The following is a 23,652-nucleotide window of genomic DNA, read 5'->3' as shown; positions in this document are numbered from 1 at the left end:
GGTGTCCTAGGTCATGTATCCACCCCTGCAACACGCAGGACAAGGACAATGCCCAACCTTACTTTGAATGTGGAGGCATAAGCACTCAAAAGATTCAGTAGACAGATCCCAACAGAAGCTTGGTGAGCAACTGGCAGTGGCACTGGCCAGATCTGTGACATTATCACCCCAAAGCAGAGGAATGCAGCCTTACCTGTGCCCACAATCCTTGAGTCAGCAAAATGCTTGGCCAGGATGGCAGCGAGGCGCATCAGGGTCTCTTCATAGCCTGCAAGAGAAGGAGGGAGCAGGGTCATGGCAACGGCCTGAGGGGCAGCCCTGCAGTCCCAGTGCTTCCATGGACATGGCACAGGCCATGGAATGAATTTCTGCTACAGCTAACTGCAGCTTAGTTGTGTGTCTAGTTGTCAAAACAGCTGGGAAGACACATTCACCTCCAGAAGAGCCACTCACCTCAGTCTGCAGAGTCTGAAATAGTTATCCAGGGAAAGATAAAACTATGCAATTGAGTTGGATGGCAAGCAAGAGGTGCGTGGTGCACACAAAGAACACCCTAGGTCTATGCAGAAAAGCCATGTCTAGCCTGCAGGCCCTGTAGAAATCTGCTACTGCTCAATTCTGCCCAAACAGCAGGCACAGCCCCCACTTATGGATTTGAACACTTCAGCTATGTCCTGTTGGTGGGAATAGAAGCTTTTCTTGCCTTCATGGGCTCTGGAAAGCACGGAACTATTTGCTAAGAGCTCAGCGAGGTCATTTAGCCAGGAAAGCACAGAATGTGCACAGATGGAATCCACCTAAACACAGACTTTTGGCATCAAGTGGGTTGTCATCTCCATAGGAACATCTCCAAATCCCAGGGGAATTTGAAAGCAGACCCAATTTCTGCACTCATGGCACATCCTCTCCCACCCAGAAAACAGAAGGCCGTGGTAGAAATTGCTGAAGCAATCACATCTTACAGCACCCCAGCCCATTCCTAATACCTCCCTGGAAACACAAACCATAGCAGCCAGTGATTTTTACTACAGCCAGCCCTGTGACACCTTCAGACAAGGCATGGGCTCCCTACCTGAGCACAGTGACCACAGGTCAGGCAGTGCTCTGGTGCAGCACATCACAACCAGGAACGGACACAGAAAGGAAGATGCCCAACTACTGCTTCACCGTAAGGATGTGGCTTGCTTTAGATTTTATCAGGCCAGAATCAGGAAGCTGTCCCCACCCCATCACCTGGGAGCTCCTCCATGCTGTTGACAGGGCTGAAGTAGTTCTTGAGTGCACTGTAGCTGTTCATAGCCACGCTGAGGTAGAATTCCGGCATGAAAGCGAAAAGCGAGCCCGTCCTGTCCCCGTGCTCGATGGTGCGGATGCACACTCGCAGCAGCCAGTAGATATCCTGCATCTTCTCCTGCCCAGAAAGAACACAGTTCCCATTCAGCTGACGGCTTCTCTTTGGAGAAACAACAACCAGCACCACACTCAGACCTCAGAAACATCCCCATACTGGAGATGCTGCTCAGACATCTTACTGCTCTAAGTTCAGCAAGCAGATCTGTGCCATTTGCTCTTTCCATAAAGCCACAGAAGCAGCAGCTGGAAGAAACAATCAGAGGTCTCTACACCAACCACAAGCTCAGAGCACAACCCTCACCAGTGTGATGGTTTTGTCTCACCAGGCCTTGAGACCCTCCAAGCACTACTCCTTACCAGGGCATATGCAACCACACAGGCCTGGCAAACAAGCACGTGAATTTTGATTTCAAGGAGACTGCTGAATCCTTTCCCTGAAGGAAAGCAGACACTAGCACTTTCCAAAAATCTGCTGGAAAGAAAGCTGGTCCATTGTAGGGATTAAATGGGAACAGGCTGAAAGCTCACACCAACTCAGATCTTTGCAATAGGCAGCCACAGCCTTTCAGGTTCTGTGCCAGCCATTCAACCGGATTTACTGTCCTGAGGAACATCAGCCTCTTGTCTCTCTAAACAAAAATCAGAGGGTCCTAAATTAAAACCAGGAAATTTAAGGGCATCTACATAACTTTAAGCTATAAAAATGGGCGCCACCAAAGCCATAAAAAGAGGAAGTATTATTTCAGATCCTGCAATGCCAAGAAACAGCATAAGCAATAGCCACTTGCATAAAAATAGATGGAGAAGGGTTACACTTCTAATTTAAGAAAAAATTAAAATCAGAGGTGCAGATAAGACGTTTCATTTGCTTAATGGCTTTTCTAAAGTATGTTGTTACCACCTTTGGGAGATCTTCATGGGTTTATTCCGTAAATTAGGCTGAACTAGTACAAATCAACTAAACTGACTAACAGACATCTTTTTCTCAACACTGACTCACATCTCAGCCAAACTGTTACTTTCGAGATAAAAAGCAACTGTGCAGAACAACATTAAGATTAAAAAAGCTGTATTTGGCTTTATTAAGACTTGATAACCTCAAACATCATTTCAGGTATTGCCAAGCTAGAAGAAAGCCTACACCAGAAGGATACAAAGATGTGATTAGCCAATGAGATAGATAAATACAGTGTTGTAATAAAATAAGCTGTAATTCCCACAGGGATGTTTTGAAGGCAGAATTATGTGTTTTAAAACTAACAGTGTTTTTAAGCTGTAGCACTCCCTTTTATTCTAACTTTGAATCCCTTGGCTCAGAATAAACCAAGTGGCTAATTCCCTCAAGGAAGGAGCAGCCTCTGCCGTGCTCTGACACCTCAGCACAGAGCAGGACTTCGCCCCTAGACAGAACCAGGCTCTTTCTCTCCAACAGCAGCAGCAGTGCCTGCAACACTCATACAGATGTGACCCTCCAGTGCACACAATTCCCAGGGATGCAGGAGCTGCTGGATGGATATCTCCACTGGGAAAAAGCAGGGACCTGAGACGACTGTGAGGTGGAGCCCTGAAGGCACAGGCTCCTCAGTGCAGCCACATTCTGCAAGCTCACTGGGCTCCCAGGGCACATTCCTGCTTTCCCTGCGGGCCATACAGGCCAGGATAGCAGCACAAGCCACAAACAGGGAAGGCTGTAACCTTCACTCCCAGATGCTGCTGATTCATCAGGAAAGGTGACACTGCAGTCCTGGTTTAGTATGACAATGGATCATCTAGAGACATGAATAGTGCTTCTGCATGGGCCAGCACAGTGATACCTGCAGTGCACCCTGATGATGCCCCCCAGCCTTTCCAGAGCAGTCTGGAAAGAAAGGATTATTTTCTGGCAAGCACAGGCTATGCTAATGCAGCTGGAGAGCTTCTGCCTTGCAGTTCTGCTCAGGAGGGAAGGAGGGGAAGAGCAAAGAGCTCATGACTCAGGATCAGCCACTGCAGCTCTGCCAGACGTTCATCATTAAGAACTCTTCTTGCCCTCCCTGTTTACATCCTGGGACACACAAAAGCCACAAAGAGAGACAGGGCAAGGCAATGGGCAAGGAAAGTCAGGAAAAAATCAGAAAAACTGCTTGTGAGAAAACAGACCAGAGCTTTTATCCTGGAAAATGGTGAATTTGGGGGGAAAGGGACAACCTGTGCAAATAGCCACTGCACTAGTAAATGCAGAATACACTCTCTGCATGGGAACCAAGTGAAGAAGAGAAGAACACCTGAACAAGAACCCCTTGACCTGGATCCCACAGATTCCAGGAAGAGCTGCAGTAGTGAGATCCCGTGTGACACACGGCATAGCTCAGGGTAATGGTCCACAGTAGCCTCTATCCTCTCACGTGTCTTGAGAACTGAATCTCCCTTTGATCGGCACACTTTTGTCTGCAGTGCCCTAAGGGAAAGCCCACAGCATCATGCACAGCTCAGATCAGACTGGGCTGTGTCCTAACAAAAACTATGGGACCAAGCCTGGTACAGGAGAGGGGCCAAGTCTAGACAGGAGTCTCTGATACACAACAAGGGAAAAAGAAGCCCCAGAGATCATTGACATTGCTTCAACACCAGGAAAATGACACCTCTGATATGTGAGCCAAGCAGCAGAGATGCAGAGGCTCACTGGTCTCCTTTTAGCTGCTCATGTTATGCTCCTGCCCACCTTTGAATAAATGGTGACATTTATCCAAGCGAGGCGCCGGCTCAGGTGGTTGAGCTTCTCAGAGAAGACCTTTTGGCTCTTCAGCAGTTCCTCATGGATGTCTCTCCTCTGAAAAGAGTGCAGAGATGTGAGGGCAGATGTCACTGCCATTTATAGCATTCTTTTTCAGTGCTGGGCAAACAATGCAAAAGCATATACCACCTTGGGGCTAGCTAGGGAGTACTGGCGGGGGGGGAAAGGGGTCAGCAGCCTTTCTGTGGAAGGAGTGGGAATCAGTGCTATAAAAAGCACTTATCAGTCTCAGCTGAAGCCCACAAGGCCTGATGCAGATGCTGGTACAGTTGGGCAGCAGCACTTCACCCTTTTTGCCAGATATTGAGGCTTTGCCAGAGAAGGAAGCTGGGAATCCAGAGACACTTACCCTCTTAGGGCAGCGGCTGATTTTTTCCTCTGTGTCTTTCAGTGCCATGGCATATTCATTCACATCATCTGACACACCAACCATCTGAAAAGCAGCAGGTTTCAACAATAAATAAAGGAGTTTTTTCCCCTAAACATACAAGCATGCAAGCAGATCCCCAATGGAGGTTGGCAGAAGGACAGGGCACATACAGTCACTAAATAAGCAGAAAACAGAGCTGGTGTAGAAGCATGGAGGTTGGGGGAACAGATTCCTGCAGAGCACGTGCCACTTACCTTCCCAAGCTGCTGGTGGACACTGAGGTTGTACATCATCACTATCCCATCCAGGACTTCCAGGAGGGAGTTCTCGGTGATGGGCTGGTCTGGCTCTTCTGGGGGTCTGCCCAGTAGGAGACCCTCATTTCCATGGGTGCCTTCAACTGCGATGCATTCCCAAGACAGGAAAGAAGTTCTCAGCAAGGCATTTCGGCACCTCAGCTTCTGCCTGCCCCTCTCTGAAGCCAAAGCCCTGCTGTTCCCAGCCCATGTGATTCACTAGATACTGTACTACCACACCATTCTCATCTTGCTGCCTGCATCAGGCTGACCTGTCAGATCTGTTCAGACTGACCCAGGCCATACAAATTCCACTTCCTCAAGCCCTGTACAAGCTTCAGAGGCCTGCCTGGTCCACCCCCCAGCATCAACAGTGCTGCTGCTGCACACATCATCCTCTGGCTCGTCTGTCTTCAGATCAAGTGCGACTACAGCTGCCTTTGAACCACCTTCCTGCAAAGTCTCACTGCGTTTGGAGGAACCAAGGCAGCATCTCCTTACATGCAGAGGGTGACAACATCATCAGTGCCATGCTCAGGATGGCAGAGGGGTCTTTTGGGTGTGGACTTTTGGGTGTCAGCATGCCCTGGGAATGGGAAGGAACAATGCTGGCAGTAAGGAGACTGCATTCCTCTGGGGAGCTGGAAGATGCCATTCTGCCAGGGCCCACCTGGGCCATGCCAGCACACAGCAGGGGTACTCACTGTCCTCCCTTGTGCGCTGCTCCACGCGCAGCGTGAGCACTTTGATCTTCTCCAGGGTGCCCAGGGGCCGCCGCGGGTTCATCAGGCTGACGGCTGCCGTGCTCAGGAACCGGTTGGCACGGCCCAGGGTGGGGGAACTGAGCCAGGCAGGCCTGGCAAGAGCTCCACCAATGGCCAGGGCGGCAGAGGGGCGCTGGGACTGAAAGGAAGTGAAGGGAGAAACAGTTCCAGCTGTGTTTGGCTGCCTGCTGTTCCTTCCTTGCCCCTGCAAGGATGTTGGTACAGATGCCCAGTGGCCACTGGAAGATGAGAAGGCAGGGTAGCAAATGGGTAAGTCCTTCCTCCAAGGTCACATGCCAGGCACAAGCAGCAGACCTGCACAGCAAGAAGCTGCTCTGTCTACAGTTGTCTTGCACCTTTCCAAATGCAAGCACCAAGAGCTGCCATGGAGGGGAGGCAGCACATTCAGATCAGTGGGTGGTGAGAGAGCAGGGCACAGAAAATTTTGCTGCTCAAACTTGGTGCACCCAGGACCTCGCTGATCTCCAGTGACTCTCATCCAAGTGTTTATCTGGTTGCCCATGGACTGGTTACAGACCGGGCCCAGCACCGCCCTGCTGTAAAGCAAAGCCTTTCCAGCCAGAGGCTGAACTTGCTATCCCAGCACCAGGGCCCCTGCAGGTGAATAACACAACTCACCTGTGCTGCTGATGTTGCTGATTCCTCATCTTCATCAAGATCATCCATAGTCACTGCCTGCAGCTCTGCAGGGTCGATCAGGATGTTGGCTTTTGCAGCCAGGTCATCTGCACAGAGCACAGCAAAGCAGCCATGAAGGCAGGAGTCACGCTTCACTTACCACGAGGAAGGCTCATCCTCTTTTCTGCTTCTCAGCAGTAGAGAAGCAGCCAGAAAAGTTGGATGCTCTATCAGAACAAGCTCACCTGTCCCAAGCTTCCTTACATGGAACAGATCTGCCCTTATGAAAAGAACGGAGACCAAGCAGCAACAGGTGCTGTCCTCCCAGGACCCATTTCTGCTCCTGGTCTTACCAGCTACGAATAGGATAACAGAGGAACCAGACAACCACCAGGGCTAAATTGGACTAGTGCAGGAATGGCAACTCTCTGCCTGAGACCATCTTTTAAGCATCCAGCTCTTCAATGCTGTCTCATGATGTGTCCCTAAGTCACTAGGACTGAGACTCAGACCCAGAGGAAGGCTATGCTGATGGCTATACAGGCTGTACAAAGCCTGGAGAATGTGTTCTTTAGCCCACAGCTCTGTCTTTAAAGCTGGCCAGGATACCTCGGTAAGAAACCAAAGGAGGTTACGTGGTTCTCAAGCTAAGTAATCTAATTTTGAACAGTCAGGGATCAACCTGAGACAGAGAAAATGGTCCTCATCTTGTGAACACACTGGGAAAGGAGAAGAGACATCTGAGTCAAAGGCAAGTGCCACATTAGCCAGAAACCAGAGACAAACCAAGCCCAAGGGAATGGCAAGGGGTTTCTAAGCCTTCCACAAGGCAGGCTTTGGAAGCCTAGTACCAGAATAGTGTGTTGCTCACAAACACACAGCTACAGTACATACACAGGGCTGCTCCTCCCTGCCCAGAGTGGTGCTGCAAGTAAATCCTGGGCATCCTTCACACCCAGCAAAGCCCAGCCAATGGTCAGTGCTTTGACTGCTCCCAGCCCTGCAGCAACAGCACCACACCACAGGATATTCCCAGACTACCCCCCTCCCTCCAACTGCCACATGCCTAATTCAGGGATATAAACAGTAAACTGTTAACTTAAAGGACACTCCACCCAAGAGGAGTGGTGTCTTCTTCAGAGTAACTTGTATCTCATTAAAATTCAACTCTTCTCTCTTTGAATTTAATCAAAATTCATTACCCACAGCTCCCTCCCTGGAATGTCTTGTGTGAATTCCAGCCAAGACCTGGATCCAGGTATTGGCAATGAGAGCACTTACCTTTCAGAGTCTTCTTAAGATGAGACAGAAGACCTCCAAGTCGCTGAAGGTCAAAATAATCCACCTTCCCATTATAGAAGAGTTGAGGAGGGACATAGGCTTCTAAAACAGAGGAGGAGATTTGGTTTTTTCCACAAGTCCCATGCACAGGATCCACAAAGACATGTAAGGCCTCCTAAAGTAGACCCTAGGGGCCAGCCTGGACTAACATTCAGGGACAACCTTATTTGTCATAAAAATACAGGCTATTAAGGCAGAGGTGATTTCCACAACAGAGCAAGCATTAGAACCATGCAGAAACAGGAGCAACCAATGGCCATTGACAACAAGTCTGCCAGCACTTCCTCCCTCCAGCCACAGTCACTGGGATAAACTGGATCATCAGAAAACTTGGCAGCTCTCCACCTGCCTACTCCAGCTCTGCCACTTTGTCCCACAGGGATAGTAAGGCAATTACTGAGTCTAGAGAAAGGGTCAGCCCAAAGTAAGAAAAGGGAATGACAGTGGGGTCTGAGGGTGAGAAAGCACCTGGCACTGATTTAGTTTCCCCTTAAGCCCACAGTTTGGAAACCTCAAAATCAGAAAAATATCTTCCCCTAAACTCTGACAATGGGATCACTGAGCTGCCCTTCCATGGACCCACAGTCAACAGTGGACTCTGCTCCAGAGCAGACAAGGGGAATAGCAAACAGTACAGGTGTTCCTTTGCAAGTCTCAGATCTGGATCTTAACTGGAATATATCTGCACACAGGAACTTCCCAGGGTGACAGAAGGCTCAAGCACTCGTTAGAGACATAAAATTTCCAACATCCTGGAAAGCACTGCCAAGAGGCAAACCTTGTCCCAACCACAGAAAAGCCTGCAAAGCCTCTCCCCCAAGCCTCACCTTCACTGCTCAGGGCAGCCGGGGTCTTTGCCTTGTGGCCATCCCAGAAGAAGCGCAGGGCAGCGATGAGCCGGTGCAGGAAGCACACCATGTACTCTGGTGGGCACAACACAGTCAAGTTCTAGGGCAAGAATGAGAGTCCAGCATCAGGGCAGGTGTGAAAGTGCATCTCAGTCCAAAGGGCTACATGGGGCAGGCAGAAATTTTGTGTTCTCAGCCTTGCTAGCATCTCTAGCTTACAGTTCTGGCAGAGAGCCCAGACCTGATGGTGGGCAGCAGTTTCCACCTCCAGGAAGTCTTGGGACACTTAAACAACAAGCTGGTCTGACAGAGGATGAGGGATAACACACACTCTATCATGAAAGATGGGGCTGATGATGAACACAGGGATGCAGGTGAAGAAAGGGTTTCCTACAACAGCGGATGCCTGCCTCCCAAAGCCTCAGGCCAACAGCTTGATCCAGGGCCAGAGGAAAAGTCCTCACCCAGGCAGTGAGGAGGATGCCAAAGCCAGCAGCCCCACTGTGGCAGAGCACTCCACAGCCACACTCCCTGAGGGGCTACAGGAGGACATTCAGCTCCCACCTAAGACTTCCCAAGGACCACTTTCCTATGAATCACTGCACAGGACTTATCTAAGCTGCCTGGTTTCTGGCCTCAGATCTCCCCCTCCTCACCCCCTGCCATATGTAGACCTCAGTGGATCATCTGCTGGAAGCAACCCAGCCAGAAGGGCAGAGTTCCCAGCCTGAAGGTGCAGAGGGCCCTCAGGGTCAGGCTTGCAGGAAGGCTGGCCCTCTGACTTACCCCTCTGTTGCTAGCGTTTTCTTGAAGAAACTTGCGGAATTTGTTTAGGAAGATGTATCTGGAGGCTTCTCCCTAGCAGAAGGAAAACCAGGTGGTAAATCCACGCTTTACAAAGCACATCACATGAAAATACTGTCACAAAAGACCCACAGAGAACTTACCCCTCCTCTGTCCTTGTTGTTCAGCAGCAACTTCAGAATCTGAACCTGGAGGCCTTCCACCACTAAAAGGGGGACACACGTCTGCCATCACAAAACAAGCACTGGAGAGCAACTACCCCTCTTAACCCCAGCTGCAGTACCCTGTCCCCAGGAGAAAGGCTCCCTCCCCAGCACAGGGGGCCCAGGAAGAACTGGTGCCAGCAGAAAGCTAATCCCACCACTGAGAATTTTCTCCTCCACCACCTAGCAAAAAATTCATCCATAGCTAAAAACAATGCATAGGTTTGCTCCTGCCCCATCGTGGGGGGCTGCAGGTCTGTGCAGCGGGGTCCCAGCACTTCTAACATGCCATCAGAAAAGAGCATGGCTGGCCCCCACCTCTGCACCATGGCCTGTCCTGGCAAGAACACAGCTCTACTTCAGGTAGTGAATGGGATTTGGAAACAGCTCCTGGCTGCACAAAAGGTGTGGGATCTTGGCAACTTCCCTCCTTCCTCACAAACCTTCAATGCGTTTCTTGAGCCGCTGGCAGCCTCTTTCATATGCTCGACGCCTCAATCTCTCCTCAGCACTCTCCTCCTTCACCTCCTTATTCTCCTTGCCCTAGTTGGGGGACAGACACCGATTAGTAGGAGACCACTACACAGGGTAAATGTCTTGCCAGAAACTCCCTTAAACAATGTGAAATGGAGAGCACCAACTCCCTGAAACAACGTGCCGGGGTGTGACTGCAGCTGGCAGCACACCTAAACAGGTCTCCCCCAGCCTTGTAATGAGTAATGGCATTTTGAGGACACCCCAGTCAACCCAGTAATTCCTTAAATATTGTGAGGTTCCCTTCCAAATCTGTTGCCACAGAAAACTGTCCCCCATCCCCTATCCGAGCATCACACCTCAAACATCCCTTTTAAGGGGACAAAAAAGATGATAGGGCAACGCAAAAGCTCCAGCTCTCACACAGCTCTGTAGGACCCACCAGTGCTAACACAGCCGGAAACATGGGCCATCCAACTTCGTCAGCCAGAAAAAGATGCAGATGGCAGGCCACAACATTTCTTCAGCCTCCTTGATGGAGATGCCCGTACTCACCTCCTTGGTGAAGCGGTTTGGCCACCACGTGGTGGGAATGAGCTCCTGCAAACCTGCCTCCTCCACACGCAGCGGGCTCTTTATGTAGAAGAACACAACGGAACGCAGCACGTCGAAGCTGTGCTGGAGTTAAAGCAAGCACAGAAGCTACAACGGGAAAAGGTACAGGGCGTGTCTCCAGAGCTGTAGTGACAGACTCCTTTCCAAACCACCACTGTAAGATCCAGAGGCCTCTTCTCCCTGGAGAAGCCCCGTGCAGCTATCACAGCAGCTGCCCAAATGCTACCGTAGAGCTGGACTGCTCTGGGAGTGGTTTTGCTCTAGGGATATTAGAGGTCAGTCAGGTAGAAATGAGCTCCCCTGTGTTACTAGGATGTGAACTATACAACACTGCTCCCTCCTCTCAAAGCAGGACTTTGTGGGGAATGGTGTCAGGCAGAAGAGACCTGAGAAATGACCTCTCAAGACAGGGTGGCTTCTGCCTCCCTGGACCTACAGGTCCTTTAAGTGTTCTTGGCTGCATTATTGAGGGAAAACTGAGACAGGAGGAGACACAAAGGATACAGAACATTGCTGAGTAGGTATTTCCTAGATTTCTCGTGCTTCAAGACTGCAATGGTGAGCCGGAGGTAGTGGATCTAGGAAAACAGGAGAAGCAAAAGTGACTCCATCTGCAGAACATACAACTCTCCAATAGCTACAGTGTGACAAAACTGCCATCTTTGGATCAAACAACTACAGAATCCAAAACATCATGTACCTTTGGACAAGGGGACATAACAGAAGCTGGCTAGTCACAGATTCCTGGGGATTCAGAAGTGCAAACTCACTTGTAATCCCAGGTCTGGGATGATGGGAGAGAACCTGTAAGCCCGCAGCAGGGACATCAGCAGCTGCTTGAGGCACTCATGCACTTCATACTCCTGAGAAAATAAGAAATACATTGAAGAACTACAGCAAGGAGTCAGGAACAGCTATAGCTCCCAGAGTGAGACCTTGGAAGGAAGTGTTCATTTATGAACTGAAAAAGCAGGTGCTCTGAACCCAGTGTCCCTCTGACTCCACAGGAGAGAGTCCAAGCAGAAGTTGGTGCCAGTGCTTTGCTACAGAGAAACAAGTTTCTGCAGAAAGTCCAACTCGAAAGTCACCTACAAAAACCCAAAGTCCCAGGCCCTATTTGATGGGCAGTCACCAGTTCTCTTATTCCCTGACTCTACCCAAGACACAGTGTTGGCAGAACCAACCCAGAAAGGAAAGAATGGGTAAATGTGATGTAAATGTGATGATAGAAGAGTTGTCTTTTTGAATCCAATTCATAGCCAACCAGCAGGGTGAGAGCCAACTCTTCCACAAACACAGCAGTCCTACCAGAGGGTCTGGTTTCACTGCTAAAATGCTGGGCCTGAAGGAGTCATGACATATTTCCATTAAACTTCTCATGGCAGCTGGCTGGGCCAGTGCCCACATCTGTTAACTGTTACCCCAAAGGGCAGACTTGCTGTCTCCAAGCAGATCGCTGGCACTGACTGGCTCTGTGTAACCACCCAAGCACTCCAGCAGCAGCAGCTTCCCAGCTGCCTCAAACATCTGTCCCAGGAAGGAGTAAGCTCCTCCAGCATGGACAGGAAGTTGGAGGAGGCTTTTCCCCAGCAGTGCTGGAGATGGTGAGAGTGCACTGCACACTTCTACCCCAGTCCCGCACACTCTGATCGATCTCTTCAGCACATGGCAGCGCTTAAGACCTCCACAGTCAAATACACAGTAATTACAAGCAGAAGACTATTCTTATTGATAAATTTGATGTTCCCAGAAGCAGGAAGTTATTCACCATCATCAGTTCCTTTAGCAGTAGGAGAAGCTTAGAAATGCCTGGTTAACTCATTGCCAGTGTCTGCATTCAACCCTCAGTGCCTGGGTGTGCAGCAGCAGCCAGATGAACTAATTGAGAGGGTGGTCTACCACAAAGAGAAAAGAAGAGAAAGACACTGAACACTACCAGCATTTTGTAGGGAAGGCTCCTGTCCTCAGCACCTCCCAGGATCTCCCTGGGATCCCTAGGGAGGAACCAGCACCCTAGCAACTCACCTCCATAAGAAGCCACATGAGATCCAGCAGCTGCTGAATAAGGGGGTGGGACTCCACTGCCCCTCCTCGCTCAAGGATGCTCAACAGGAAGGTCATGAGTACATCTTCCACCAGGTACACCTTGCACTGCAGACAGAGAGCCAGGTCAACATTCCTCCATGGCACAGTCACTTCCCAGCAAAAGCTGGGGTTTACTTTGCCTCACAAGAGGTGTAACAAGCACGACAGAAGCCAGCAGGCAAAACTCACCATAAGAGGGGAGAAATAATTGAAGATGTGAGCTAATGTAATCAACACTGTGGGTTCTCCCTGCAGCTGCCACATGGATGTGTCTTTCTCCACCAGCTTCCCCTCCTGCAATGGCAAATTCAGAAATACACGTGGCTTGGATCCAGCTCAATCCATCTGTACACCAACAACTGAATGGTCCACAGGCCTGGAGCAGCCACTGCTGTCCCATGCCTGACTGCAGTAAAAACCTTGAACATGAGAATTTAGAATGCCAAAGAAGCCAGGACTATTCCTCTGGAAAGCTGTAGTGCAGTCCAGATGTCACCATCAACCACATGCGGGCACTTCGACAATGTTTTTCTAAAGAAAGGTTTAAGTTTACATGATAATCTGTAAATGGGAACACCTACAGAAGAGGACAACTAGCAAAGCAGGCCTCCATTCAAGCCAAGACCATGGCATATGGCATTCCCTATGCTTTGGGCATAAACATCATCTCTCATCCTAGTGGAAAACAGTGTTTCCAGGGAACAGTGCCACAGCCAAAACAATACTCAAGGCAGACCTGCCAGAATTTCACCACATTACTAAACAGGACATCAGTAAAAAGCTGAGGATATGAACAAACTGCTTTCAAGGGTGCAAAATCAAATGCAGCAGTTCTGAGCCTAACAAACATCACCTCTTGAATACTGGCAATGAAACTTCACAGGACTGAGAACAAAGCCCAGTATGATTTAAATTAAGTCCTGGAACTATCAGGAAGCCCATTTTGCAAGGCAAAGAGCTCCAGGGACATGCATGCCCCATGTAAAAGCATGCAAACATTTAGACTCTCGAGTGTATGGAAACATGTGAGCTGGCAGCATGTGCCAGGGAGAGCAGAACTACATTTCCCAGCATGGTGCCCGTCAGATCCAGCCAGTGATGTCAGCCTACCGTCACATCTATTCCAATATGGATCACATTCTTCAAGTAGCCCAACAGCTTCCGAGCCTTCACCAGGTCTGCCACAGGAGGATCTTGCAAGGGCCGGTAACCTTCCACTGGATAAGTAGGGAAGTGCTAAGGGAAAATGCAATCTGATCCTTTTGGGACTTCTTTTGTTTGTGCAACGAAAAGTCTGTCTGCTTTACTTTGTACCCACAGTTCAAACCACAGTGCCTTCTACATGGATGATAAGCCACAAGCTCTTATTCCCACTTCCTCAATACTGCAAGCAGCAAGTATTTCACTTCTGCTGGGCGTGAAATACTTTTCTCATCACAAAGACCAGCTGGAGACCCCACTACAGCCATCAACAGGCATTGCCAGGACTGCTCTGACAGCAGCTCCAGGCTTCAGCATTCACACAGCAACAGGCAACACTAATACCATGTCAGAGGTCCTGTAAGGCTGGGAGGCAAAAGAGACGAGTGACCAAAAGGCTCAGCACCATTAGGGTTTCCAAAACTGCAGAGCGAGAATTTTGCAGAATCTAACTGTCTGGGAGCAGGCAGCCCCCAGCTGTAGCAGCAGCTGCTGACTCAGAGCTGAAAGTAACTCTCATTTCAGAAACTTGTGTTTGTGTCCTGTAGTTCTGCTCCAGCTAAGGAGGTATCTGGCTCTTCTCTCCTTGACTCAGCTCTGCACACAAGTGCTGACAGCAGAAAGTGAACTGCAGTCAGGTGCATATACTCTAGAGCCTCCAAAGATGTCTCAGGACAGGCTCTTCTCCCTTCAGACCTTCTCTCCCCACAGCTAAAGGATATCGGAGCGGACGGCTTCCGAAGTTAAAAGCAACAGACTCTTTGAAGGAGAGGCTGATGGCAGGGAAATAAGCCATGCCAGCACCCCTCGTGATGTTATCAAAGGCAGTTCCCAGAGATATGCCATTCCTGAAAGAAGGAAAACCCACAAGGTTTTAGTCCCAGCAGGAGGGGTCTGAGCAGTCAGCTGGGCAATGCAGATATCTGCATTCCCCTGCCAGCAACTTGCCAACACGGATGCGCCAGTCAGTCATGCCTCCTGTCACTCTTAACCTGGCACACACACAAATGTCACAGCTCTGCTGAGTAACAGCCACGGGAAGCACAGGGGCATTCCCATTTTCATATGAGCAGGGGAAAGCACTGGAGTCTCCACAACATGCAGAGCTTACCCAGCTTCAAGGGCAACCCAAATCTGTGAGATAACTAAAGCAGCAGGACATTTTAAAGCATGAGACTTTTTAGCCTCATCTAGTTGATGTTGATGACAATCAAGGATAATGCTTTCAATCTACTCCTCCATAAAAGATGACATGGACCATCTAAGAGTTCTTAGTTTCAACTGACTTGTTGCAGAGAACAATTCTCATTGTGCATGGGAGCTGGAAACTGAAGATTTATCACCCTTTCCACAGCTCCTTGTGAATTTAGGGCAGGCAAGGTCTACACTGACCATAAAAGCAATCAATTAAAGCCAAGTGTGGCATTAAGCATCACAAGAGATGCCCTTCTCTCTAAAATCCTGGCAAACTTTACAAAGACTTTGTAGCTTGAACATCTTCCTGCCAAATGCTTTAACTGAACTGAACTGAGACCCAACAACCCATTCAGATGGTTTCTGAACACAAGGCAGAAAAACAAACGCCGGAACTACCAAGGAACATAAAGGGGAGAGGGCAGAAATAGGGCTCAGCAATCTGCTGAGCAGTGAGGAAACCTTTCTGTTACACACAGACATAAACAAAGCAAAGATGCTTACAAGCAGAAAGCAATGGTGCCCTCATCAAGGTCTATCAGACAGCTGACGATGTCTCCTGCTGCCCAGGACTGCAGGAAAGAGAGAGAAGAGGTTAAACATACTTGCAGGCTGTTCCCACATCACAAGAAAGACTGCAACCCAACCAACTCCTTTTGATTCAGGGTTAAAGAAGAGAGAATTCCTTCTCCCAGCAGCTCACAGCATTGTCAGGCACTTCTGGAAGCTGCACATAAAACCCCTGATTGGGGTGATTTTTCCCCTCTGGCACTAGGAATGTATATTTATCCCAACGATGACCCATGCTCTGATGTGCTACAGAGAACCAGAGCCTTCCAGAGACCAACAGCAGCACTAGGCTGGGAATCAGTCTGCTGGGGCTGCTAAACAAAGCACCCAGACAGCACATCCAGCACCCCTAAAGTACAGACAAGTGCTGGCACACAGACTGAAGCAGGGAGGAAGGCCTGAGGGCATTTCACAAGGCCCAGCAGAAGCCAGTGAGCAGAAGGAGTCACCTGTTTTCTCCTCCTTCCTCTCCATCCCATTCCTGGGGGACAGCTACTCACTTTGCCATAGTTGGTAGTAGTCACGTTCCACTTGCGCACCCTGTTGCCATCATAGGCATACGAATCTGGCGTGTCCCCAACGCCCTCCTGCACCAAAGTATGAAAGAGGAGACTCAGACCACACCAGGCATAGAGGATTCCTCTCATTGCAAGAGAACCTTTTAGGGGGAGACCAGTAGACAGGGAGAGCAGCTGACAGCTCACATGCTCTGCCTGGGAAAAATCCTCACGCTAGGAATTAATCCAGAGGCTTGTGATTGTTGGTTCAGGGAAATACACCACTCCCCACTTATTTTTGGGCCAGAAGAAGAGTACTGGCATCTGACACTTCCCATTTCTATCAAAACAGACCCCCGGGATGCCATCATCTCCCTTCTCACACATTCCAGAGTGACAAGTTAGTGTAACTCTGCAGCTGACATCCCTTTCCAGCACCAAACATCCCACCCAGATGCAACATCATCCCACCCTCTCCTGGGCAATAAAAGCCCTGTAGCACCAGCTGCTGAGGGCCATCCCAAGGGACAGGCTGCCACCACTGCAGACACACACACTTTTTGGGAAAGACACCAGCTGAAAGTCAACACGTGCAGCAAGAGCACAGCAACACACCCGGCACAGGCTTTCACACTGTGCACCATCCTATGGACACAGACCAGAGAGTGTTGTAAAGACTCTTAAAACAGCAGACCTGGCATTTCTAGTGTGTGTGTGGCATTTCTGGTGTGAATGCCAGCAGGGCACAGCACCAATGCAATCCTCCACACTGATCTAAAATCCCCTAGAGTTGGTACGCTACCTCCTGATTAAATCTGCAGTTGAGAGTACACCAGCCAATCTGCATGAGTCCCTGGGAGGAGATGAGCACCTCATAAATCCATTTCCCTGAAAGAAAAAGAGGTGTCACACAGTGAATTCCTGTCCCCTGGCTCGTTTTTAGAGAAGCTGAACCTGACACTGCTCCCACAGAAATACACATGGCACACAAAGGAGGTTCAGGACATCTCCAGGATTCCCCTCCCACTTCTTTGCTCTGGCATCACACAATCCCCTCATCGTTCTCACTCCCTGGAAGAGCCACTAAATGAACTGGGAAAGAGGGTGCTCAAGATCTGGAACATAGTCAAGATTTCCTGAGCTCTCTAGTTGTCTAACTCCCCATACACTCTTCCCAGGGTCTTTTCTCAAAGCAGCACTGGTTTATCTCCTTACCTTTATACACACATGTTGTGGCCCTGATGGACCCAAAGTTACTGTGGCCAATCACCTGGACCAAGAAAAAAAAGGTATTTTAACATCAGGCAAAAAGAGAGGCTTGTTCAGCCCTTCCCACTCCCTCTGTCCTAGCACTCAAAACCAAAGCAAGATGGAGAGTTATTCACAAGGACAGTATAGTGACAAGAAGGGACATCTTCCCCACCCCAGCACCTGTACTTGGAGCCAACTGGCCCCAGAGAATCATTCAGGTCCCTCCCACAGCTCATCTGTACTTGATACTCCCAGTGAGGCATCCAGCATGGCAGCAGTACAAGGGCAACATGGTGACAGACAGGTTCCCAGTGAATTGGGACAAAAGTGTATACAAAAGTGATTATGGTATGGGAAAGATACACGAATGCTGGACAAGTTGGAAGAAAACTATAGATTCAAGGTGTCCAGACTAAAGGCCAGGATTGACAGGTAACATGCTGTCTAGAAAGTGAACTGACTCTCGCCATCTTGGGACAGACCATGAAGAGGAAATGAAGGTAGGAACAAGGAATTCACGGACAAGCCAGTCCAATCCATTCTGTGGGTCAGTTCTAGGTACAGCCAAAGTAAACTACAGCAGCTGGTTAAAGGGAAAGGGGAGACCAGGGCATCCTGATTTGTAAGAGTCTAAAAAACAGGCATAGATTAAAGAAGGAATCAGCTCAAGAGCAGGGGATGTGTTTGCTCAGTGAAGGGGTGAAAGGAGTGCAGAAATTACTGCAGTAGGAAAGGGTTAAATTCCAGTGGATTCTTTCAGCTGATTTTTTGCATGAGGAACATCAGCTAAGGAGCAAGCAGGTAATTAGTGGAAACAAAGGAGAAAGGAAAAGCTCGGGTTTAGCCTCTTTCTAGCCTTTTAACAGACCAGAAGGAAGGAAGAGGCAGTCTGCTGGAGGGAGGGACAGGAAAGCTGGCTGCTTAGCCAAGTGAGCCCCTGGGCCAGGGTAATCCTTTCACTTCCTCACAGCCCCACTCAGAGTTTGCTGAGACTTAGTGGTTCTGCTACACCTTTTCCCAGGAGAGCTCACTTCCTCCAAGATCCTGCAGCTTTCGGGGCAGACTCCATTTACACACGCTACAAAACCATTGACAGGGATCTGTTACAAAGAACAAACCAAGAAGCCCCAAGTCCTTTTAGTCCCTCAAGACCATTTTCTGCTGTGTCCAGCAACACACTCACCCCAAGCAAGTCATCATCGACCAGCAGGAGTCCCTCAAAGCCGCTCGTGTGGTCCAGCACCACAGTGGAGGGACCGAGCCGGCCCTCTGCTACCTGATCTGAAACAAGGGTTGCAGAAAACCTGTTAGGGAGAGTTGTGCAGGATTTAACAGTTCACCCGCTGAGTGCTTCCAGCCAGACTGCGACAGCACCTGGATTCTGCTACAGGAGAGGAAGATTAAGGTAGTGTTGCCTATGTTAGAGCATGAGAACCTCAGAAAAGGAGAGAGATTGAAAAGAAAGTCTTCACAGCAATTCAGCTACGCAGCATTCAGGACACATTAAGTTTTCCACATCACCTGAAAATGTTACTTTGACAAAACTCAAAGGCTAAACTCTGTGCCAAATGTTTGGTCAACATGTCACGCTTTGATTGCAGCCAGCAAGAAAAAAATCGCCCTTCTAGGAGGGGAGCCAGGTTGTATCTTGCCACATCCTGATTCATTCAGCAAAACGATGCTAGTAAGAACACAGGGAACAGCCTGAGGCCTAAAGTGGAGACCAGCATGAAAAAAATTGTCAACAAGCCTCTGCATCTCCCACTGACGACAGCAGTGCACACTCCTGGTCAAAGCAATGGCTCTGCATGTAATTATCAGTAAAACACCGCCACCATTTGCCCCCAAACTGCTTTTCCAGACATTTTAGCCTGAGAATATGCCTCCATCTGCAAACAGACCTGCTGCAGGGCTGGTGATGAGCCCCTCACAGGCAGGATTTAAAGGCACAATCAATTAGAGCACGGAGAGGCAGAACAGCGCTCACTCAGGAAAATGCCTTTCGTGATACAACTTGTCCTTCCCAATTAAACAGCACAAGCAAGAAGCACAAATTGGACAGGCAGTATCTCCTACCTCTACTTTCTTCAGAGCCATTCTCCTCTGCCAGCAATCGCTCAAGGTGCTCCTGCAGGTTCTGGAACGTCAGGTGCTTCCTGGGGAATAAACACAGAGGAGCTCTTCAAAAAACTGTGTCTCCAGTTTTTAAAGAGTTGCAGCCCAGACACGTGTCCTGCACTGAGACATGACCCGTGAAGTTCTGACAATCTGTTTCGTGTCATGAATCTAAAGAATTTGCTGCCCCTCGTGCTGGGGCAATGAATGAAGGAAGGACCAAACACAGCAAGAACAAGCCAAGTAGATAATTAAGAATCTTACAGTCTTCAGTCTGCTCAGGAGTGTTTTGTTGCAGTAAGAAAACTGTAGTACAAGGCAACAAGAAACCAGCTGTACTACCAACAACTATGGACCTTGACTTTGCTGCAGTCAGCATCATACAAACATGGCACAAGTCAGGATTAGTTTTTTCCCTGAAGTATTTTGCAGTACAAGAAAAGAGGGAAGACCACAGCAGCAGCTGTAGCAGTTCAGACAAAGTTCAGGCTAGTCCAGCATCCTCTTTCTGTGACAACAGCTAAAACTACTTTGTTTTCATACTGAAAAGTCTCTCATGCACCCCCTTTGGGCCACTGCTCTAGAGAACTTACTGCCCTTCCTTAGTTCTCTCCTTTCAAGGTTAGTTCACTTAGCTGATCCTTCCACAAGAGCCTCCTTTTACTGTGAGAATCACTAGTTGTTCCTATCCCTGCTTCCCATTTCCAAAGTCATCTGGGAAACAACTTCTCACTTCTCCAGGAGTAGGGATTTCCCTAAGACTGGTGAGAGATGTGAAAGCCTGATGGATGTGAAGATGCACAGAAGTGAAAGCAAAGAATCAGTTTTGGCTGGCATAAGAAGGGTGGCTTCAGCAAAGCTGCTTAATCAGCACTGGCATGGAGGAGGAGTTCTGGAAGGAGGGTGGAAGAGCATGAGACAGGCAGAGAGATATCTGCAGTGAGCTCCTCTATGAAGAATTCAGGACTCTGAAGAGAAGATGTCATACCATAAAAGTTGCTCTCATATGGCAAATGTTATTTCCAAGACCTCTTTGATTGCTACTGGGCTTTCTACCAAGTAGCCACGTCCTGGGGAAAAGGGTGGAAGGCAGGAAAAAAGAGAGAGCAGTCCAACAAACTATCAGTTCTGTGCATTCAAGTCATTAATCACCAGACAAAGAAATCAGAAATACTGAAAACCAAAATGCTCAGACAGATGGACTGTTCCAAGGCTTGCTGGCATGAGAGCTTGTGGTAAAGTAACATGAGCCACTTTGCCTCCCCCGCACCATCACCCCGGCTCACCAAGAGCCAGAGGGCCAAGAACTATTAATAGCAGCTCTGAGCTCACGTTGGAGCTGGCAGTCCTAAGTATAGCCCATGGAATGTGACCCCAGCCATGCTGCAGCACTGCCAACCAGCAGGAGCCACAGCCCTGCCTTGCTCTGCCACACTCCTACCTGCCCTGAACCTGTCTGACTTGCCTCTGGCAAAAGAGATGCAAGAGGAATTCTTCTCATCCAACATTACAAGTTTCTGGGATACAAGGTGAAGGGGAACTGAAAATAAATAGGAAAAAAGCAGTCACTAAATAGGAATTTTGTGGGGTTTGTCCTTTGGTGAGTCTAACAAAAGTACCAGCAGTTCCACAGCCTGAAAAATGGATGGTATTGCATGGATCAGTAACAGTCTTGCTTTTAGGTTACAGGGCACTAACAACCTATTTTTAATTCCTGTCCCTGAAACCTGTGCATTTTGCACTTCCTTACAAGCAAAGGGGGAACAGGAACATCAGATGAATGCCTACTTATTTCAAAAATATGGCCTAGTGATGTAGATGGGATTTTTCATGCAAAAAAGAATCCTTCCTTGCAAGCCCTGCAGTCTGAAAAAGCCATTAAAAGAGCAGACCTCAGAGTTGTTTCTGTAACATGGAGCTGCTGTGCTTTTAACAAAGATCACTGTGTGGCACTAAAAGATCTTTCCTTTCACACAGTGCTGTTTATCTGAGGTGGCATCGCTTGCCACCTGGGCAGTGAGAAGTTTGATACCTGTAAGCAGCTGCAGGCTGGCTCCCATCAGCACTGGTAAAGACTCGATGCAGATAATCATTCAGCAGCCTGCTGTTCACGATCCCTTGGGAAAAACAGAAAGGAAGTAAGATTAGGGAGTCCGGGGTAAACTCAAACACTAATTTCAGTTTTAAGCAAGAAACTGGTAACTATGGGTAAATTATGTTCGTGTTTGCTGATCAACACAGTGGTAAATGCAGCTTCAAGCAGTCATTCATCACCTCATTAGCAGAATCAGAGTTCAGCACTATTGGGTGCATCTCCCCAAGAAAGGCTCTTTCCAATTTGAGCTGCTCTGCCATAGCAACTGGGAGCCTATAAATTGCTCTACACAGGTGGAAGTATATCCTCAGGAATCCTGCTGTGCTATTTCCTGATAAAGGAACTCCAAAAGGTGAAAGTAGAAATCCAATTTTATTAAAAAAAAAAAATCTTACCACTAAAGCAATTCCCGATGTCCTGTTCCTATTCAGGATATCTCTTAACTGCACTAAAAGATGACGAGATGGAAAGGCTGCAGGTGCAGTTCACCTCGTGTAACCCAGAACCCTCTTTAAGGATGTGTGCCTCACCTTCTCTGAACAACTCCTAGTGTCACACTGATGCAGCATTCCTTGTTTCTGAGTGCAACAGTGCCCTCAAATGCCAGATTTGTGGTCTCATAAGCACACTTGTGCTGGATTGGTGGCTCCAAGAAAAAAAACCAGACTGCCTGGCAGGTAACAGAATTTCCCAGAAAAGGATTAATTTGAGAATTTGCCAAGCTGTTCATCCTGGAAGGAGAACTCCCTAAATCAGATGAGTCTCAAATAAGATGGCAGGCAGGCAACACAACATTCTCCAGCCTTATGAGGCAGGGCTGTGTGCTGAAGAAAAGGCTCTGTGACATGAGTTCCTGGAGTCCTTAGTACTGCAGGGATGTCCCATCCAAAATTTTATCTCACTTTGAGGATTTACTCAGTTTCAGCCCCCCTACACCTCACACTACCAAGGTAATTGCAACTGGAAGGCAGCTAATCTCAAGCAAGGCAAGGGATGCTCCCTGGATCCACAGTGCTCCTGTTTTCACATGGCATGTACAGGCCCCTACCTGTGACCTTGGACTTCTCTGGCTCAGTGCTCAGCCTGTAATTCTTCCTTGAGAAAGCAGTCCCAGCACCTCTCGACGTCATTCTTCACAGGCACCACTTCCAGAGCGGACATAGGATGGGCAGATGCCTAGAACAAAATCTCCTGGGGAGGATGCTGCCTTTAGACTTCTCACTTTCTTGGAGGTTGGTTTACCTGAACTGAACAACAGGGATAAGCCAAAAAATATCCAGAGTCCTTGCCTGTCTGAATGACATTACACAAGAGCCCCAAACCAACTAACTGCCGACCCTGCTCTCAGTCCCACTCTTGTCCAACAGCTCAAAAACCTTCCCAAAGCAGATGAGCCATTAAGCCACAATCCAGACAGCCACACAAACCCCACTCCAAACAAAGGCATGGGCACAACCAAGCCAGAAACACAGGCAACCTCCACACCAAGCCTGGGCCAGAAGCATTGAGCCAGCACAGGGCAGCAGCCACCACCACTGCCAAACACCCCTGAAACTGGGAACAGCGTCACACTGCTGCTCATGTCCTGACAAAACACTTCTGCCTTTCTCTCCCACTCTGTATTCTTTAGGACAGTAACATGTGGCTGGTTAATCTTCTGTTTAACAGGTATTCAGACTATTCCACTATCCAAAACAAAGAGAGTGGAACAAGGAATGAGACAAATGCAGATGGACTGGACTACAATAGAATATCACTGACTACAAAGGGAAAGACCCAGCTGTCGGAGGCACGGGGACAAAAGCAGACACAGGTAATAGTATGCAATGGTGTTTACAAGTGAAAATCTACCATGAGACTACAGATTCAGGAGCCTTCCCGGGATCACTAGAATGCTATCAGAGCTGACATGTGCCAGGACAAAAAGAAGACATTCACGTGGCTGGTTTCATCCAGCTTCCAAATGTTACCTTATACCCCTCTCCTGCTTCCAACTACCCCAATAGCCAACCATCACTGGAAGACTCTCCCTGGGAATCCATCTGTCAAAGCACTTTGTGACACACAGAGCAACAGGAAGATGCAACAGGAGCAAAGGGTGCAGGAATTAAACGCTTGTTAGCAATCTCATACAGAGCAGAAACTAAGGTGTACCCAAGAAAAGT

General features: G+C 48.8%; 1 protein-coding gene across 3 annotated transcripts in view; it reads right to left on the bottom strand.

Annotated features, from left to right (window-relative positions):
* The window catches only part of RNF123 (ring finger protein 123), a 46,479-nt gene extending 22,833 nt beyond the window's left edge, over positions 1-23,646 (bottom strand). For all 3 annotated transcript variants that reach the window (XR_006014443.1, XM_042018238.1, XM_042018247.1), the window contains exons 1-27: positions 22,536-23,646; positions 21,425-21,509; positions 19,354-19,433; positions 18,461-18,558; positions 17,242-17,296; positions 16,829-16,914; positions 16,030-16,116; positions 15,464-15,531; positions 14,488-14,613; positions 13,676-13,790; positions 12,755-12,859; positions 12,506-12,631; positions 11,251-11,343; positions 10,985-11,058; positions 10,421-10,538; positions 9,835-9,934; positions 9,332-9,393; positions 9,171-9,242; positions 8,364-8,484; positions 7,477-7,578; positions 6,196-6,302; positions 5,497-5,695; positions 4,751-4,896; positions 4,476-4,559; positions 4,055-4,162; positions 1,234-1,411; positions 194-268 (exon numbers count right to left, since the gene is read on the bottom strand). Coding sequence is in view for 2 of the 3 variants with exons in the window: in XM_042018238.1 (XP_041874172.1) it covers positions 194-268; positions 1,234-1,411; positions 4,055-4,162; positions 4,476-4,559; positions 4,751-4,896; positions 5,497-5,695; positions 6,196-6,302; positions 7,477-7,578; positions 8,364-8,484; positions 9,171-9,242; positions 9,332-9,393; positions 9,835-9,934; positions 10,421-10,538; positions 10,985-11,058; positions 11,251-11,343; positions 12,506-12,631; positions 12,755-12,859; positions 13,676-13,790; positions 14,488-14,613; positions 15,464-15,531; positions 16,030-16,116; positions 16,829-16,914; positions 17,242-17,296; positions 18,461-18,558; positions 19,354-19,433; positions 21,425-21,509; positions 22,536-22,617 (2,752 nt within the window). In the remaining variant the exon portion in view is untranslated. The remainder of the gene's footprint in view (positions 1-193; positions 269-1,233; positions 1,412-4,054; positions 4,163-4,475; positions 4,560-4,750; positions 4,897-5,496; positions 5,696-6,195; positions 6,303-7,476; positions 7,579-8,363; positions 8,485-9,170; positions 9,243-9,331; positions 9,394-9,834; positions 9,935-10,420; positions 10,539-10,984; positions 11,059-11,250; positions 11,344-12,505; positions 12,632-12,754; positions 12,860-13,675; positions 13,791-14,487; positions 14,614-15,463; positions 15,532-16,029; positions 16,117-16,828; positions 16,915-17,241; positions 17,297-18,460; positions 18,559-19,353; positions 19,434-21,424; positions 21,510-22,535) is intronic.
* Between the last annotated feature and the right edge of the window lie 6 nt (positions 23,647-23,652).

Source organism: Corvus kubaryi, unplaced genomic scaffold (assembly GCF_017639235.1).
Source record: "Corvus kubaryi isolate FWS band 111438036 unplaced genomic scaffold, C.kubaryi_AGA036_p1.0 124, whole genome shotgun sequence".
NCBI classification, from domain to species: Eukaryota; Metazoa; Chordata; class Aves; order Passeriformes; family Corvidae; genus Corvus; species Corvus kubaryi.
Note: the sequence above shows the minus strand (reverse complement) of the source record. Positions and strands in the feature narration are given on the sequence as shown.